General features: G+C 39.2%; 1 protein-coding gene across 2 annotated transcripts; it reads left to right on the forward strand.

Annotated features, from left to right (window-relative positions):
- SPI (BEACH-DOMAIN HOMOLOG A1) lies at nucleotides 1-17,835 on the forward strand. 2 transcript variants are annotated; one of them, XM_086252815.1, is made up of 19 exons: nucleotides 1-657; nucleotides 1,772-1,841; nucleotides 2,245-2,330; nucleotides 2,806-2,941; nucleotides 3,039-3,095; nucleotides 3,338-3,514; nucleotides 3,703-3,894; nucleotides 4,029-4,094; nucleotides 4,553-4,667; nucleotides 4,828-5,996; nucleotides 6,275-6,968; nucleotides 7,050-7,152; nucleotides 7,263-8,377; nucleotides 8,528-10,178; nucleotides 10,355-13,405; nucleotides 13,834-14,142; nucleotides 14,349-14,655; nucleotides 15,048-15,194; nucleotides 15,862-17,835. In XM_086252815.1, the coding sequence occupies exons 1-19, from the start codon at nucleotides 452-454 to the stop codon at nucleotides 17,035-17,037; spliced, it is 10,827 nt and encodes a 3,608-aa protein (XP_086108941.1). In that variant the 5' UTR covers nucleotides 1-451; the 3' UTR covers nucleotides 17,038-17,835. The 2 variants fall into 2 exon arrangements, with proteins under 2 accessions (XP_086108941.1, XP_086108942.1); XM_086252816.1 differs by lacking the exons at nucleotides 1-657; nucleotides 1,772-1,841; nucleotides 2,245-2,330; nucleotides 2,806-2,941; nucleotides 3,039-3,095 and having other exon boundaries at nucleotides 3,402-3,531.
- The last annotated feature ends 82 nt before the right edge of the window (nucleotides 17,836-17,917 follow it).

Here is a 17,917-nt window from a genome sequence, read left to right on the forward strand (position 1 = left end):
AACAGTCACAGACAGAGTTATTGCTTCTTTCTTTTTTTCATTTCTTTCATATTTTCTCAACTCCGCGTTTCTCGTTCGCTTCCTTCTTTTCAGGGCTCGCACCCAGAAAACCCAGAAAAAAAAGAGAAAGAAAGGAAAATCCCGAGAAAAAATTGAACGAAATCCGGGAAAAAAATCCTGAAGAAAAGAAAGGAAACACAGCGAACACAGATCAAGCTCAAAATCGAAAACGAAAAACAAAATCAAATTTTCGAATGTTCGTGCTCTGATGCATTGATAGCTCCGTAATTGTTTGAAAATTTTGTCCCCAAATTGCGATTTTGAAATTCGGATTGGATTGTTTGGATTTTTGTGGGTGGAGAATATTATTAGAGGGATTAGGAGGTGTTTGGCTGGATCAGATCCTTTTTAGGAGGCTTGGATCTGGTGCGGCGGATGAGAGAGGAGGCGCATGTTTCAGGGATCGAAAGGGAAAACGATGAAATGGGGATCATTGCTTAAGGACTTAAAAGAGAAGGTCGGTCTCACTCAATCACCTTCGTCTGCTTCCTCTGCTTCTGCCACTGCTGCCGCTTCTTCTTCTTCTTCTTCTTCGTCGGTTCCGTCTTCCCAGAGCAATGCTCTTTCAGCTCTTCACGGCTCGTATTCTCCTTCAAGGTCCATTACTCTACTCGTTTTTCCTTTTTCATTTTTTTTTTCTTAAATTTTAATTATTTTAATTATGGGGTTTGTTGTCGAACTCTGATCAACTGGTTCGATTTCAGTACGGCATTGGCTTTTAATCATTTGTTTGTTTATTACTAATGTGGGGTTTGCTGGGTTTTAGGTGGTGGGTTGAGTATGCTTTTTACTAATGATGTTATGCACTCTGAGGTAGCTTGTAGTTTTTGTATTTTTTAGTGAGTAAGCTCCGAAGAGGATTTGTTGACTTAAGCATTGCAGCTTCAAGCTTGGTGCTTGATCAAATGCTAGATTGTTAGACTTGTGTAATCTAAAATCAGCCTTCGGTTAGGTTTTAGTAGACGATTTGATAATTACTTTTAATGTGCAGGAATGGTTTTCATTAGAAGTTTTCTTTCTCTGTTGTTTAGAGTATAGACCATGTTTGCATTGCCTTGCCTGTTGTTATTTTGGTATCATTGACATCTCATTCATGGCATCTATGCTGGCAATTCCTCAGTCATTATAGGGTTTGCGTTATCTGTTGATATATGATCAGGCTGATCAGCTAATCTCCCCATCCTTCAACGCATTTCTGCTCTACCATATTATGGCCCAAGTTAGATGATAATCAGCCTGGTGGCTTTGGATCCTCTGTCATTAATGATAATTTTGCATACCCAACCTTGAAATACCTTAATTGTTTTAGAAAGAAAAAGGCAATAGGTCATGTTTGATGATGTGGTTAAGGTCATGTAGAATAGAGCAACTAGCTAGTGTGCTAACAATTGGGGATTTGGAGGGTAAAGAGGTGTGTCTACAAACATACATACATATTTGTGCTTGCCACTGAAAACGTGGTTGGATTGAAGTATCAAAATGTTATTTCCAGCTTCTTGTTAGAAAGAAAAAGACTAAAAGAGTTAATGCTATTTTTTCACACCAGATATCATAGGGTTTTTGTGAGGGTCATCATCGAGATTTTTCTGACATACATGCTTTTATAAGTCTTAGAACAAGAATGTCATGGTATCAATTGTTTGTAGATTATATATTTCAGTTTGATAGTGCTCCATTGAAGGATCATTAACGTACATGCCTGTGAAAACAGAGACAAACATGAACTGGAATTGGACTTCAAGAGGTTTTGGGAAGAGTTTCGGTCATCCAGCTCTGAAAAGGTTTGTTTTTTATTATTCATGTCTCGTGCTATCTTCTTTCTTACTGTGATGCAGAATGAATAGGGAGAAAAGAGGGTAGAGAGAGAAATAAAAGAGAGAGGAAAGGAGAGAGAAGAGGAAGAACAAGTGTGAGGCTGGGTTTTCAAATTCAATAATATCAGTCAAGTCTGTCCCCAAAGAGTTCCATCATGACCTATTTACAGGGCTATTCTGGAAATTAAATCTCATAATAAACTTCGTAATCAACTTAAGTTACTAATCAAACCCCTAAATTAGGATAAAAATATCAAAATTAAATTTTTCTTCGTAGAACCTTTTGTCCTATTTTAACTCAGAAGAAATTATTGTTTATAACTGAAAAAGTTATGGGTTCTAATGCCTTTTTTCTTTCTTGTACATGCAGGAGAAAGAAGCGGCCTTGAATTTAACTGTAGATGTCTTTTGTAGATTAGTAAAGCAGCATGCAAATGTAGCTCAATTAGTTACTATGTATGAACACTCTCCTCCTTATCTAATCTGCTTCATTGATTAGGACATTATTTCTCAGAAAAAAAGGCAACATGGATGTAATTTTTATGATTCATATAGCTGTGATAAAATTACCTTTGCCATGGGCCAATTTTTCTTTGTAATAGAGATGCAAGTTATCATCCCTCAATTTATTTTTGTTGGATCCCATTAACGAAAAACCTTTTGTCATGTCTAGTTGGAAGCTTCTATTTGATTTTAACTTATGATTTCATAGAGATATGGTTTTGTTTGATTATATAAAATAGTTTTTACCTTAGGTAATGAATACTAAAATAGGACTTTTGCTTGTTTTAGTAAAATGACAACTTTGCCACTTTTTAACTGGAAATTAGTTGCAATTTATCTTATTTTGAGTTTGTTGAACTCGTCTCATGGAAAAAGAAAGAAAGTCCTGAGCTTATAGACTAACATTGCAAGTTCTCATGAATCACAGGTTAGTTGAAACACATATATTCTCATTCGTCGTGGGAAGAGCATTTGTAACAGATATTGAGAAGTTAAAAATCAGCAGCAGAACAAGATTTTTGGATGTAGCAAAAGTGTTGAAGTTTTTTTCAGAAGTAGCAAAGGTTGGGTTTTTAGATGTATCTGTCTGGGTCCTATCATTGTTTTTCCTTTCTATTGATTTTTTTTTACGAAGTCATATTCCTGCTTACTTCTGTGCAGGATGGCATCAGTCCTGGTTCAAATTTGTTAACTGCAATAGAAGTCCTTGTTTCCGGGGTAAATTTTCTTTAAATTTTGCTAGATTGTAATACCTCTTTGGTTGTGTCGGCTTTCAATGATTTTTTTCTTTTCAAATTTCCCCTATCCAGAGAATATCTCTATATTCGAGGTCTTGTTAAATACTATATTGTTATGTCTTTATTGCATTTGTGATTTTTTCCGTAGAAACTTGTATGCATCGCCTATTAAAAGGGCATGGGATTTGTTCACCACTGTACACAATCTTTTGCTGTTTGCAGCCTATTGATAAGCAATCTCTCCTTGATTCGGGGATATTGTGCTGTCTCATTTATATTCTCAACGCCCTCCTGAATCCTGATGAAGCCAATCAAAAGCAAAAGGCTGTTGGTCATGAAGAAACAGTTTTAGCTGAGAAATATTATGATGGTGAAGCTGGTCAAGTCCGTCGGCTTGAGGTAGCTTTTGCTTAATGGTACACAAACCCATGCATGTTTTTGAATTATGCAATGTATATGCATGGATGTACATGAAGTTTTGCAGTTATTATTTGGGTTTTGTACTGTGATGTATTTTTTATGAAATCAATCCATGATATATTTTGAACACAATTTTGTTACGGCCTTTTTAACCTACAATTATGCAGGTAGAGGGAAGTGTTGTGCATATTATGAAAGCATTGGCAAACCATCCTTTGGCAGCACAAAGTCTGATTGAGGATGATTCGCTTCAGTTGCTCTTTCAGATGGTGGTCAATGGGTCCTTGGCAGTCTTCTCTCAATATAAGGAGGGCCTAGTTCTGCTGCACAGCATACAGCTTCATAGACATGCTATGCAGGTAGGTGCATAGCACATATTGCCTTCTGTATTTGCAGTGACATGGCTGCATAGCAACATACAGTCAGAATATTTAATTAGCTTTGTAACCTGGTAGTTGTATTTGCTTGTGTTAACTTCTGGTTATTGTTCCAGATTCTTGGTCTTCTTTTGGTCAATGACAATGGGAGCACAGCAAAATATATTCACAAACATCATCTGGTATGGTAATATATAATATGCATTTATTGTATTGATGCATGGTCAAATATACTGAATATATCTGCTACACTAACCATGTATGCTTGCTACTGCCTACATACTGGTCACGTATGCTTCCTACATACCCTTCTAGGTCATGTTTGACTAGTAGATGTCGAGAAGACAAGCCATGCAAACTTTTCTTTAATTTATTTCTTATAGTCATGGTTTGATCCATCGTTTTCTTGTTTCCTTAATATTTTTCTCACCTTGTCATTTTCTCATACCCCCTAGGTCATGTTTGATGAATGCATAGCTTAATATTTTATCAGTAACATAAGCTAGCGGATGGTGACCAAACAGGCTCTGCGAACTTTTTTTTTTTTATTGCTTATCTTGTAATCATGGTTTGATCCATGGTGTTCTTGTTATCCTTGTGCTATATTTCTCACCTTGTGATTTTCTTTTCCCATGTGCAGATAAAAGTTCTTTTAACGGCTGTTAAAGATTTCAATCCTGATTGCGGTGATTCTGCATACACTATGGGCATTGTGGACTTGTTACTTGAATGTGTGGAATTGTCATATAGACCTGGTAATTTGGCTCTTCAATTTTCTTTCTTTGATTGAATTAGATTAATTCGATGAGCAGGAATTTTGGTTGGTCTTAGGAGTTGAACCAAACATCTATTCTACTGATTTCTTGGAGCTTAAATATTGTGTTGGTTCTGATTTGATTCTCTTTTGGCCTGCAGAGGCTGGTGGTGTCAGGCTTAGGGAGGATATACATAATGCCCATGGTTATCAGTTCCTCGTTCAGTTTGCATTAACACTTTCCTCCATGCCAAAGAGCCAGGGGTTCCATTCTGTTTATTCTAGATCTTCTTCAGACCAAAATTCTGCTTCAGATGGTTCCCGTGCACTGAATGTTGTAGACATGCAGGATCCCACCGGGGAAAAGGACCCCGTAACCCAACAGCTCTCTCCCACACTATCTAGGTTGCTTGATGTTCTTGTTAATCTTGCTCAAACTGGCCCAACGGAATCTTCAGTCAAAGGTTCCAAATCTTCTCATACCAGGTCTAGTAGCCATAGTAGAGGTCGTACAGCATCTTCCGACCGGTTGGCTGAGGAAGTTTGGGAAAAGGACAATAATAAAGTTAAAGACCTTGAAGCAGTGCAGATGTTGCAGGACATTTTCCTCAAAGCAGATAGCAGGGAGCTGCAAGCAGAAGTTCTAAATAGAATGTTTAAAATATTTTCAAGTCATCTTGAAAACTACAAGTTGTGCCAGCAGTTGCGGACTGTTCCACTTCTCATCCTAAATATGGATGGTTTCCCTCCATCTTTGCAAGAGATAATTTTAAAAATTCTTGAGTATGCTGTGACTGTTGTGAATTGCATTCCTGAGCAAGAATTACTTTCACTTTGCTGCCTGTTGCAGCAACCCATAACATCAGAATTAAAGCACACCATACTTTCTTTTTTTGTTAAACTTTTATCCTTTGATCAGCAATACAAGAAAGTCCTCCGAGAAGTTGGTGTCCTGGAGGTTTTGTTGGATGACCTGAAGCGGCACAAGTTCCTTTTGAGTTCAGACCAGCAAAGTGGTAATACTAATCAGATGGAGAGAAAGTCCGGCTCAAGCAGCTTTAAAAAACACATGGACGATAAGGATGTCATCATCACATCACCCAGGCTAATGGAATCCGGTTCAGCAAAGCTTCCTATTTTTGAAGTTGATAGTACAATTGCTGTTGCATGGGATTGTATGGTCTCTTTATTAAAGAAAACAGAAACCAATCAATCATCTTTCCGTTTGGCTGATGGTGTAACTGCTGTTCTCCCTTTTCTTGTGTCTGATATACATCGTTTAGGGGTCCTTAGGGTATTGTCATGTTTGATCATTGAAGATGGTACCCAGGTTTGTGAACTTATTTAATCTTCTGTTACTCTGATACATTTCTGAATTTCTGCGATTTGTCTTCAATGTGTTTTCCTTCATATCTTGATTAATTTTTTATTCATATTTTTCTGAATAAAAATTAGTGAGCAATTCTGAACTTTCAAAATATAAACTCTTTGGATATCTTAGCAGTTATAGAAGCTGTTGTGCAGAAATAGTAATACATTAGTCAAACTTTGCCACATTGTTTATGCTCACTATTATCCAAGTAACTTTGGATTCTCATGTTTCACTAGGCACATCCTGAAGAATTAGGTGCAATTGTTGAAATTCTAAAAAGTGGAATGGTCACCAGTGTTTCGGGATCTCAATTCAGGCTTCAAAATGATGCAAAATGTGACACTATGGGAGCTTTGTGGCGCATTTTGGGAGTTAATAGCTCAGCTCAGAGGGTTTTTGGTGAAGCCACTGGGTTTTCTCTTCTGCTTACCACACTGCATAGTTTCCAAAGTGATGGAGGGAATGCAGATCAATCTTCTTTAGAGGTCTACATTAAGGTTTTTACGTATTTGTTGCGTGTTGTGACTGCTGGAGTGTGTGATAATGCTGTTAATAGGACTAAATTGCACACAATTATTTCATCTCAAACTTTCTATGATCTTCTTTCGGAGTCTGGCTTACTTTGTGTGGACAGTGAAAAGCAAGTCATACAGTTACTGTTCGAACTAGCTCTTGAAATTGTGCTTCCACCATCATCAGAAAGTGCTACATCATCTGATGTACTTAATCACGAGTCAAGAAGTTTTCCAATAATGACTGCATCAGGTTCATTTCATCCTGATAAGGAACGGGTGCTCAATGCTGGTGCTGTTAGAGTTCTTATTCGTTCATTACTGCTCTTTACTCCCAAGATTCAGCTTGAAGTGCTGAACGTTATTGAAAGGCTTGCTCGTGCTGGCCCCTTCAATCAGGAAAACCTCACTTCTGTAGGTGCGAAACAAATGATTCAATGCTTACGTTTTCAAATTAATGACTAGTGTTCTCACTTTCTACTTTCTCTAATGTATTTAGGTTGTGTGGAACTTCTGTTGGAAACCATCCACCCCTTCCTTTTGGGTTCATCTCCATTACTTAAATATGCTTTGGAGATTGTGGAAGTTCTTGGGGCATACAGGTAGAAATTTCTTGTAGATTTAATTTTGGATTTCTGGGATTTGAGGTTTCTTTCCAGTAATGGTCTGACTATTATATTAAATAACAAGGTTTACTGTGTATGTGGTGCAGGTTATCTGCATCAGAACTCCGAATGCTTATTAGATATGTGTTGCAGATGAGGCTAATGAAATCAGGTCGTATAATTGTTGACATGATGGAAAGGTTAATTCTTATGGAGGATATGGCCTCAGAAAGCGTTCCTCTTGCACCCTTTGTAGAGATGGACATGAGCAAGATTGGTCATGCTTCCATTCAGGTCTCTCTGGGAGAAAGATCATGGCCTCCAGCTGCTGGTTATTCATTTGTTTGTTGGTTTCAGTTTCGAAATCTATTGAAGTCGCAAGTGAAGGAAACAGAGTCTTCCAAAGCTGTTCCTTCTAAGAGGCGGGGTAGCTCTATTGGGCAATATCACGAGCGGCATATTCTACGAATATTTTCTGTTGGTGCAGCAAATAATGAAAATACATTCTATGCAGAGCTTTATCTTCAGGAGGATGGTGTTCTAACCCTTGCAACCAGCAACTCATGCTCCTTATCATTTTCAGGCTTGGAACTTGAGGAAGGCAGGTGGCATCACCTTGCTGTTGTACATAACAAGCCAAATGCTCTTGCTGGACTATTCCAAGCCAGTGTCGCGTATGTTTATCTTGATGGAAAACTGAGACACACAGGGAAACTAGGATATTCTCCATCTCCATTTGGAATACCTTTGCAGGTAACGATAGGGACTCCGGTTACCTGTGCAAGAGTTAGTGACTTGACCTGGAAAGTCCGCTCTTGCTACCTTTTTGAGGAAGTGCTCACCTCAGGTTGTATTTGTTTCATGTACATTCTTGGTAGAGGATATAGAGGGCTCTTTCAAGACACAGATCTTCTTCGCTTTGTCCCTAACCAGGCATGTGGTGGTGGTAGCATGGCTATCTTAGATTCTTTAGATGCCGACTTAACCTTGGCTTCTAATGCACAGAAGCTTGACACAGCTACCAAGCAAGGAGACTCCAAGGCGGATGGCAGTGGAATTGTTTGGGACTTGGAGAGACTAGGAAATCTCTCTTTACAGCTCGCAGGAAAGAAGCTTATATTTGCTTTTGATGGAACCTGTACAGAAGCTATTCGAGCATCAGGGGCTTTACACATGGTCAATCTAGTTGATCCAATGTCTGCAGCTGCTTCTCCTATTGGGGGTATGTTTAAGTCAAAGCCTCACATATTGCATCTAAATGTGGACATTTATATGATTATATCAATGAAAAGTTGGGGCAGCCAGATATTTAGAATTCTTTTCCTTTGTTCTTTTCTTTATATCCTTTATTCTTAATTATAATTTTCTGCAGGTATACCACGTTTTGGACGTCTTCATGGGGATATTTATGTATGTAGGCAATGTGTAATTGGTGATACTATCTGTCCAGTTGGTGGGATGACTGTTGTCCTTGCCTTAGTTGAGGCTGCAGAGACCAGGGACATGCTGCACGTGGCCCTTACTTTGTTGGCCTGTGCTCTTCATCAGAATCCTCAGAATGTGAGAGACATGCAAAAATGCCGGGGATACCATTTGCTGTCTCTCTTTTTGCGTCGACGAATGTCACTATTTGACATGCAATCTCTTGAGATATTTTTTCAGATTGCTGCCTGTGAAGCTTCATTTTCTGAACCCAGGAAGTTGAAATATACTCGGACTAATTTTTCACCAGCTGCAACTATGCAGGAAACCAGTTTTGAGGATCTTAATTTGTCAAGGTTTCGTGATGAATTTTCATCAGTTGGATCTCAAGCAGACATGGATGACTTTTCTGCACAAAAGGATTCATTTAGTCAAATTTCGGAGCTAGAAACTGCTGATATCCCGACGGAAACCTCAAATTGCATTGTCTTGTCTAATGCAGACATGGTTGAGCATGTCCTGTTGGATTGGACATTATGGGTAACGGCTCCGGTTTCAGTACAAATTGCGCTTCTCGGTTTTCTTGAGCATCTCGTGTCCATGCACTGGTACAGAAATCATAACCTTACTGTTCTGCGCCGGATAAACCTAGTTCAACATTTACTAGTTACTCTTCAGCGGGGTGATGTTGAAGTTCCTGTTTTGGAGAAATTGGTTGTACTACTTGGGGTCATTTTAGAAGATGGGTTTTTGTCTTCTGAACTGGAACATGTGGTTAGGTTTGTGATTATGACATTTGATCCCCCTGAACTGACACCCAGACATCCAATCATGCGTGAGGCCATGGGAAAGCACGTAATCGTGAGAAACATGCTGCTGGAGATGCTTATTGATCTGCAAGTAACCATTAAATCAGAGGAGTTGCTTGAGCAGTGGCATAAGATTGTTTCGTCTAAATTGATAACATATTTTCTTGACGAAGCTGTTCACCCTACAAGTATGAGATGGATCATGACTCTTCTTGGTGTTTGTCTTACTTCATCTCCTACATTTGCACTAAAATTTCGCACAAGTGGAGGTTATCAAGGCTTGTCCAGGGTGCTTCCAAGTTTCTATGATTCCCCAGACATATATTATATTTTGTTCTGTCTGATATTTGGCAAGCCTGTCTATCCTAGATTGCCAGAAGTTCGCATGCTAGACTTTCATGCCCTTATGCCAAATGCTGGAAGTTATGTGGAACTGAAATTTGTAGAATTGTTGGAATCTGTGATTACTATGGCAAAATCTACTTTTGATAGGTTGAGCATTCAGTCAATGCTTGCCTACCAAACTGGTAATCTTTCCCAGGTTGGTGCTGGCCTTGTTGCAGAACTTGTGAATGGAAATGCAGACATGGCTGGGGAGCTTCAAGGTGAAGCATTGATGCATAAAACATATGCGGCACGCTTAATGGGTGGGGAGGCATCAGCCCCTGCTGCTGCTACTTCGGTCTTAAGATTTATGGTTGATTTGGCAAAAATGTGCCCCCCTTTCACTGCTGTTTGCAAACGAGCAGAATTTCTTGAGAGCTGCATTGACCTATATTTTTCTTGTGTCAGGTTTGTCTTGGGACTGAGATCATATCCTCTGACGTAGTAATATTGGTTGACTTGTTTTCCTAAATTTTACGTGATGCTTATATGTTCTGCTCAAGTAGAGCAGTCACTTTTTTAAAAAAATTTTGTTGGAACTTTTTTATTTTTTTTTACTCAACTGATTATCTGGTTTCTTACAGAGCGGGCCATGCTGTGAAGATGGCAAAGGAACTCTCTGTAAAGACAGAAGAGAAGAACTTGAATGATTGTGATGATACCTCTAGTTCACAGAACACATTCTCTAGCTTACCTCATGAACAGGATCAGTCTGCTAAAACCTCCATTAGTGTTGGAAGCTTCCCTCATGCTCAGGTAAGTACAAGTTCTGAAGATACGGCTGTTGCCCTAAATTTTGTGGCTGATGGGCAAGCAGAGACCAAGGTTACATCTCAGCAGGAATTAAACAAATCAGTGCAAGAAGATGTACAAGCTGTTCAGAGCATAAATGGTGAGAATGCTGACCAGGTGTCTGCCACTTCCAGCACGAATGAATCTAGCTTCCTTAACATGAAACACTCCCTGGATCCCATTAAACCACCGGATTCTCAGAGTTCTGCATCATATACCATGCTTGATTCTCCCCACTTATCAGAGAAGTCTAACTCTAGAATTCCACTGACACCCTCTTTGTCTCCAGTTCTAGCATTGACATCTTGGCTGGGAAGTGCAGGCCATAATGAATCCAAATCTCCCTTGGTTGCCAATCTTTCCATGGATTCTTCTGTGACTACTAATGAATTTGATCCATCTTCAGACCTGAAGTTACCTTCTCAAGGGCCTTCTAGTACCTTTTTTACAGTTAGTCCAAAGCTGGTTCTTGAAATGGATGATTCTGGCTATGGAGGTGGCCCTTGTTCTGCTGGGGCAACTGCTGTTTTAGATTTTATTGCAGAAGTTCTGTCGGAGTTTGTGACTGAGCAAGTGAAAGCATCACAGATTATAGAGGGCATCTTGGAAAGTGCTCCTCTATATGTTGATGCAGATTCCATGTTAGTATTCCAGGGTTTGTGCCTTAGTAGACTGATGAACTTTCTGGAAAGGCGTCTCTTGCGTGATGATGAAGAAAATGAGAAAAAGCTGGATAAAAGTCGTTGGTCCTCGAATTTGGATTCATTATGCTGGATGATAGTGGATCGTGCATATATGGGTGCTTTTCCTCAACCTGCTGGTGTACTGAAGACTGTCGAGTTCTTATTATCTATGCTACAACTGGCAAATAAAGATGGCCGAATTGAAGAAGCTACTCCTAGTGGAAAGGGTCTCTTATCTATTGGAAGAGGGAGCAGGCAACTTGATGCTTATATACATTCAATTCTTAAAAATACAAATCGCATGATATTGTATTATTTTCTGCCACCATTCTTAACTTCAATAGGAGAAGATGATCTCCTTTCGTGCTTAGGTTTGCTTAATGAACCAAAGAAGAGATTACACTCAAACTCTTCACATGATGATTCGGGAATTGATATCTGCACAGTCTTACAGTTATTAGTTGCTCACAGGCGAATTTTGTTCTGTCCCATCAATATGGATACCGACATAAACTGTTGTCTTTGTGTAAATTTAATCTCTCTTCTCCGTGACCAACGGCGGAATGTACAGAACATGGCAGTTGATATTGTCAAGTATCTTCTGGTGCATCGCCGGGCATCTCTTGAAGATTTGCTTGTCTCTAAACCAAACCAAGGACAGCACCTGGATGTGCTACACGGTGGATTTGACAAGTTATTGACTGGAAGTTTACCTGCTTTCTTTGAGTGGCTTCAAAGTTCTGAACCAATTGTGAATAAAGTACTAGAGCAGTGTGCTGCCATTATGTGGGGACAGTATATTTCTGGATCAGCGAAGTTTCCTGGAGTGAGAATTAAAGCTATGGAGGGTCGTCGTAAGAGAGAAATGGGGAGAAAATCAAAGGATACATCAAAGTTTGATCTAAAGCACTGGGAGCAGGTGAATGAACGGAGATATGCACTGGAATTGGTGCGGGATGCCATGTCCACTGAGCTGAGAGTTGTCCGTCAAGACAAGTATGGATGGGTTCTGCATGCTGAGAGTGAGTGGCAAACCCATCTCCAACAACTTGTTCATGAGCGGGGAATATTCCCCATGCGGAAATCCTCTGTTACTGAGGATCCTGAATGGCAACTTTGTCCAATTGAAGGTCCATACAGGATGCGCAAAAAGCTTGACCGCTGCAAATTGAAAATTGATACCATCCAAAACATTCTTGATGGACAATTTGCAGGGGAAGCAGAGCTAGTGAAAGCAAAAAAGGAGAACGATCTGGATGCTTCTGATAATGGTTCTGAATCATTCTTTCAACTTTTTACTGATAGTGCGAAACAGAATGGTCTTGATGGTGAGCTGTATGATGAATCTTTTTTTAAAGATGCAGATAATGCCAAAGATGTTGCTTCTGTTAGGAATGAATGGAATGATGATAGAGCTAGTAGTATAAATGAAGCAAGTCTGCACTCTGCACTTGAGTTTGGTGCCAAGTCTAGTGCGGCATCTGTCCCCTTAGATGAGAGTGTTCAAGGAAGATCTGACCTAGGATCTCCAAGGCAATCTTCTTCTGCAAGAATTGAAGATGTCAAAGTTACAGATGATAAACCAGACAAGGAACTGCATGATAATGGCGAATACCTAATCAGACCTTATCTGGAACCTTTTGAAAAGATACGATTTCGGTATAACTGTGAACGAGTTGTGGGTCTTGACAAACATGATGGTATATTTTTAATAGGCGAGCTTTCTCTGTATGTGATTGAAAATTTTTATATTGATGACTCTGGGTGCATTTGTGAAAAGGAATGCGAAGATGAACTCTCTGTTATTGATCAGGCTCTGGGGGTAAAGAAGGATGTTACTGGCAGTATGGATTTCCAATCCAAGTCAACTTCATCTTGGGGCACAACAGCTAAGTCGTGGGTTGGGGGAAGAGCATGGGCCTATAATGGTGGTGCATGGGGAAAGGAGAAAGTTTGTACTAGTGGTAATCTGCCTCACTCTTGGCATATGTGGAAACTCAACAGTGTTCATGAGATTTTGAAGCGTGATTACCAGCTGCGTCCTGTTGCTGTTGAGATTTTTAGCATGGATGGATGCAATGATCTCCTGGTGTTCCACAAAAAAGAGAGGGAAGAAGTTTTCAAAAATCTTCAAGCCATGAATCTTCCCAGGAATAGCATGTAAGAAATTAATGTCCAATGGCCTCTATTTCTCTTTTCCACTGTCCTTTTTTGCTTTTACGTAATGTAGTTGTATGTTTTTGCATGGTTTATTTTAATCTTCCAACTTAAGATTTCAACGCTTAAATTTTTTTTTTTTTTGAACTTTCTACATTTCTATGGAATGACATGCAATTTTGCTAATACAATGTTCTGTTAGCGTTGAATTTTGTAGATACATGTGTGTGGGTGTTTGTGTTAGGGACTTGAGACGTTGAATTTATGCCAGTGCATAGCATGGAACATGGCATTTAAGATATGAACTGCAAATTTACCTATGTTATTGGTATACTGAGTATTGATGGTTTTCATGCCTAATTACTTTTGCCTCATCTTCTGGATTTTTAAACCTGTAATTTTCAACTTCATAATTCTCTGCCTTGCATTAGGTTGGATGCAACCATTTCAGGATCAGCGAAACAAGAAGGCAATGAGGGTAGCCGTCTATTTAAGACAATGGCTAAATCCTTTTCAAAAAGGTGGCAAAATGGAGAAATAAGCAATTTCCAGTACCTCATGCATCTCAACACCTTGGCAGGACGTGGATATAGTGATCTTACCCAATATCCAGTGTTTCCATGGGTTCTTGCAGATTATGAAAGTGAAAATCTAGACTTGTCAGATCCAAAAACATTTCGTAGACTTGAAAAACCAATGGGTTGTCAGACACCAGAAGGGGAAGAAGAATTCATGAAAAGGTCATCCCTCTATCAATGCCTCTGATTTATTCTTATTTCATTTTCTTTTCTTGATTGGAATTTTTCCATGTTTCATTTATCAATTGTTGTTTTAACCATCCGGAACACTTCCTCTAGCATGGTTTCCAACTTATATATATTTGTATATATATTATCTCTTCATATGGATTATTACTTAGTACTGTTTGTTTATTTTTTCTACTCAGATACGAGAGCTGGGATGATCCAGAGGTCCCAAAATTTCATTATGGTTCTCATTATTCCAGTGCTGGGATCGTCCTCTTCTATCTTCTACGCTTACCACCTTTCAGTGCAGAGAATCAAAAGCTACAGGGAGGCCAATTTGACCATGCTGATCGTCTTTTTAATAGTGTTAGAGATACTTGGTTAAGTGCAGCTGGAAAGGGCAACACATCAGATGTGAAGGAGTTGATTCCAGAATTTTTCTACATGCCAGAATTCCTGGAAAATCGTTTCAATCTTGACTTGGGAGAGAAACAATCAGGAGAGAAGGTCACATTTATTTAATGCTCAGTAAAAACTTTTATTTTGTTTAATGTTCCACTTTCATTAACCAACAAAAATATTATGTGCATACACTAATTCAGTAGTATGGAATATGGGTACAACGCTAGTAAATATGGGTACAACCCTTTCGTTTTCATTTTCTTTTTTTTTGGCCACTCGTTTTCATTTTCTTTTTGATGAACAGGATGTACAACCTGTTCTTGATACTATGGTTGGGCACATATAATTTTGAAAATGCATCCTTGCAAGGGTTGGAACATTTTAGAGGAGAGTTGTATAAATTTAAGGTGGAGGGGTGATTTAAAACGAAGACCATTCACATTTTTTTCTTCTAATGAGAATTTTAAAACATATGGTGACTTTATTTTCTATTTCAGGTTGGTGATGTTGTCTTACCTCCATGGGCTAAAGGCAGTGTTAGAGAGTTCATCAGGAGGCATAGGGAGGCACTGGAATCTGATTATGTTTCAGAAAATTTGCATCATTGGATAGACCTTATTTTTGGACATAAACAAAGAGGGAAGGTTGGTGTCAAGATTCATTATGATCCATGCTTCTGTTTCATTAGAGCCACAATTACTTTTTGTGTTTGGCACATTGCAACTAATTCCTAAGTTTTTGAATAAGTCCAATAAAGTTCAGGTAATAAAAAAAAAAAAAAAAAAGAAGAAACAAGCGTGCATATTAAATTAAATGAGTACCTGGAATTTCAGGTGAAGAAATTTGTAGCATCCTTTCTGTTTCATCCCAGTATTTAACCTCATCTGGAGAAAAATTTCTCACGTGTGTGTGATTGCATGTATGGTGATGAATTGCTTTTTGATGCTTCATATTTTATTTCAAAGATATCATAGGGAAAGAAATCTACTTTTTGTCTCTTACAAGAGATCCCTATCTCTTCATATCTTACAACAAATACCCTAACCTAAAACATGGTATGATGAAAGTCATCTTAACCTTGCATGTGTTTTTGTCAGCCAACCAAAGAGACATTAAATGCTCAATTTGGTAAATAAATTGTAGGTTGAAAATAGCTGATATATAATGCTACCTGATTTAATTTGTTTGATTCTGGATCTCAATATGGTGAGCGCTTATGTTAATTTCACTTTGCTGTTCCATGACTTTGTATTTTACTTTATTTTCCCTTGTTGATATACTTTTTATTCTAATTTCCTTCTTAATTAACAGGCGGCTGAGGAAGCTGTGAATGTTTTTTATCACTACACATATGAGGGGAGTGTAGACATAGACTCAGTGACAGACCCTGCAATGAAAGCCTCGATTCTAGCACAGATTAATCATTTTGGGCAGACACCCAAACAGTTATTCCTCAAACCCCATGTGAAAAGGCAGGTTGACAGAAGGCTTCCTCATCCACTCAAGTACTCAAACCATCTTGTTCCACATGAGATTCGTAAGACTACGTCTTCCATAACTCAGATTGTTGCTGTCAATGAGAAGATCCTAGTGGCAGGAATAAATTGTTTGCTTAAACCAAGAACGTATACCAAATATGTTGCCTGGGGTTTTCCTGATCGTAGCTTAAGATTTATGAGCTATGATCAAGACAGACTCCTCTCCACACACGAGAACCTACATGGGGGCAACCAGATTCAGTGTACTGGTGTTAGCCATGATGGCCACATTCTAGTTACTGGGGCTGATGATGGCTTAGTTTCTGTTTGGAGAATCAGCAAGTATGGTCCCCGTCTCTTGACACGCTTGCAGTTGGAGAAGGCACTTTGTGCCCACACATCGAAAATCACATGCCTTCATGTTAGTCAGCCTTACATGCTGGTTGTGAGTGGATCGGATGACTGCACTGTTGTTATATGGGACCTCAGCTCCTTGGTTTTTGTTAGGCAGCTCCCTGAGTTCCCAGCACCGATATCTGCAATTTATGTGAATGACTTGACTGGGGATATTGTGACAGCAGCTGGAACTTTACTTGCTGTTTGGAGCATTAACGGGGACTGCCTTGCAATGGTTAACACATCCCAACTGCCTTCTGATTCAATTCTGTCCGTGACAAGTAGTACTTTTTCTGATTGGCTGGATGTGAACTGGTTTGTAACGGGTCATCAGAGTGGGGCTCTTAAGGTGTGGCAAATGGTTCACCACTCCAACGATCAGAGTTCTCAACAGAAGTCGACTAGCAATGGAATGGGTGGTTTAAATCTCAGTGATAAGGCTCCGGAGTACAGGTTGGTCCTTCACAAGGTACTGAAGTTTCATAAGCATCCTGTTACGGCCCTTCACCTGACAGGTGACCTCAAGCAGTTATTAAGTGGGGATTCTGGCGGGCATTTGCTGTCATGGACACTGCCAGATGAGAGCTTGAAAGCTTCATTTAATCGGGGGTGATGATGGGAAATTTTGATTCGAGTGTGATAACTTCAGCACTAGGGACAGCTATTGATCTAAATGAGACCCAAAAGGGTTTTATGAGTCCATCCTCATCAAGAAAAGAATGACTGGTGCTGACAATACATGGAAGAGTGAATGTGCGACAGGAGGGCTGGCCTGGACTGAAACAGGACAAAACTATACAGGATTGACTGGAATGGTGAATACCTCTCATAAGCTTATGTTAAATGTTGAAAACCAGATAAGCATGAGGCCTATCAGGATGTTTATGTTTGCTACAGCAGGTCAAGCATCTGATCGGGAAAGCAAAATGATAGGCCGTGATTTTGCGTGAATAGGAGGATGCATCTCCATTTCATCCGAGAAACATCCAAGTCTATAGGTCTTTATTTTTTAGATGTAAATAGAAATGGACTAACAGTGTGTAATGAAGTTGTATAGCAGGGAAGTTTGTCAGGAATGGGACGTTGGGTGATAATGGTCGTCCCAGTCAGTGTGGGACGGTTAATTGGTTGAGTCGAGTGTGTGTGCCTTATGGCTAAAATTCTTTTTGAATGGTGCAATTGGGGCACTTAAATGGCCATTTCTTTTTGTGACATGTACAATCTCTCTCTTTCCTTCGAGGTTTATTGGGAAGGAAGCTAGTTCTTTACGAAGTATGTAAGTGGGTCTAATTCTTCATAGGGGATGCAAAAAGTTGTTTATTTTCATACAAAGGATTTGTCTCCGGTGGTGTTTCTTGCCATCCATTATATTCATGAAGATTTTCAGTTATACATTAGAGAATTGGATGCTTTTGTGTTACTTGTGTCCGTGCCAGAAGATATAGGTTATGCGATAACTTTAGATAAGGTGATGCTATTGACACTACCTAAAA

This window comes from Dryas octopetala, chromosome 8 (assembly GCF_963921425.1).
Source record: "Dryas octopetala chromosome 8, drDryOcto1.1, whole genome shotgun sequence".
Taxonomy (NCBI): domain Eukaryota; kingdom Viridiplantae; phylum Streptophyta; class Magnoliopsida; order Rosales; family Rosaceae; genus Dryas; species Dryas octopetala.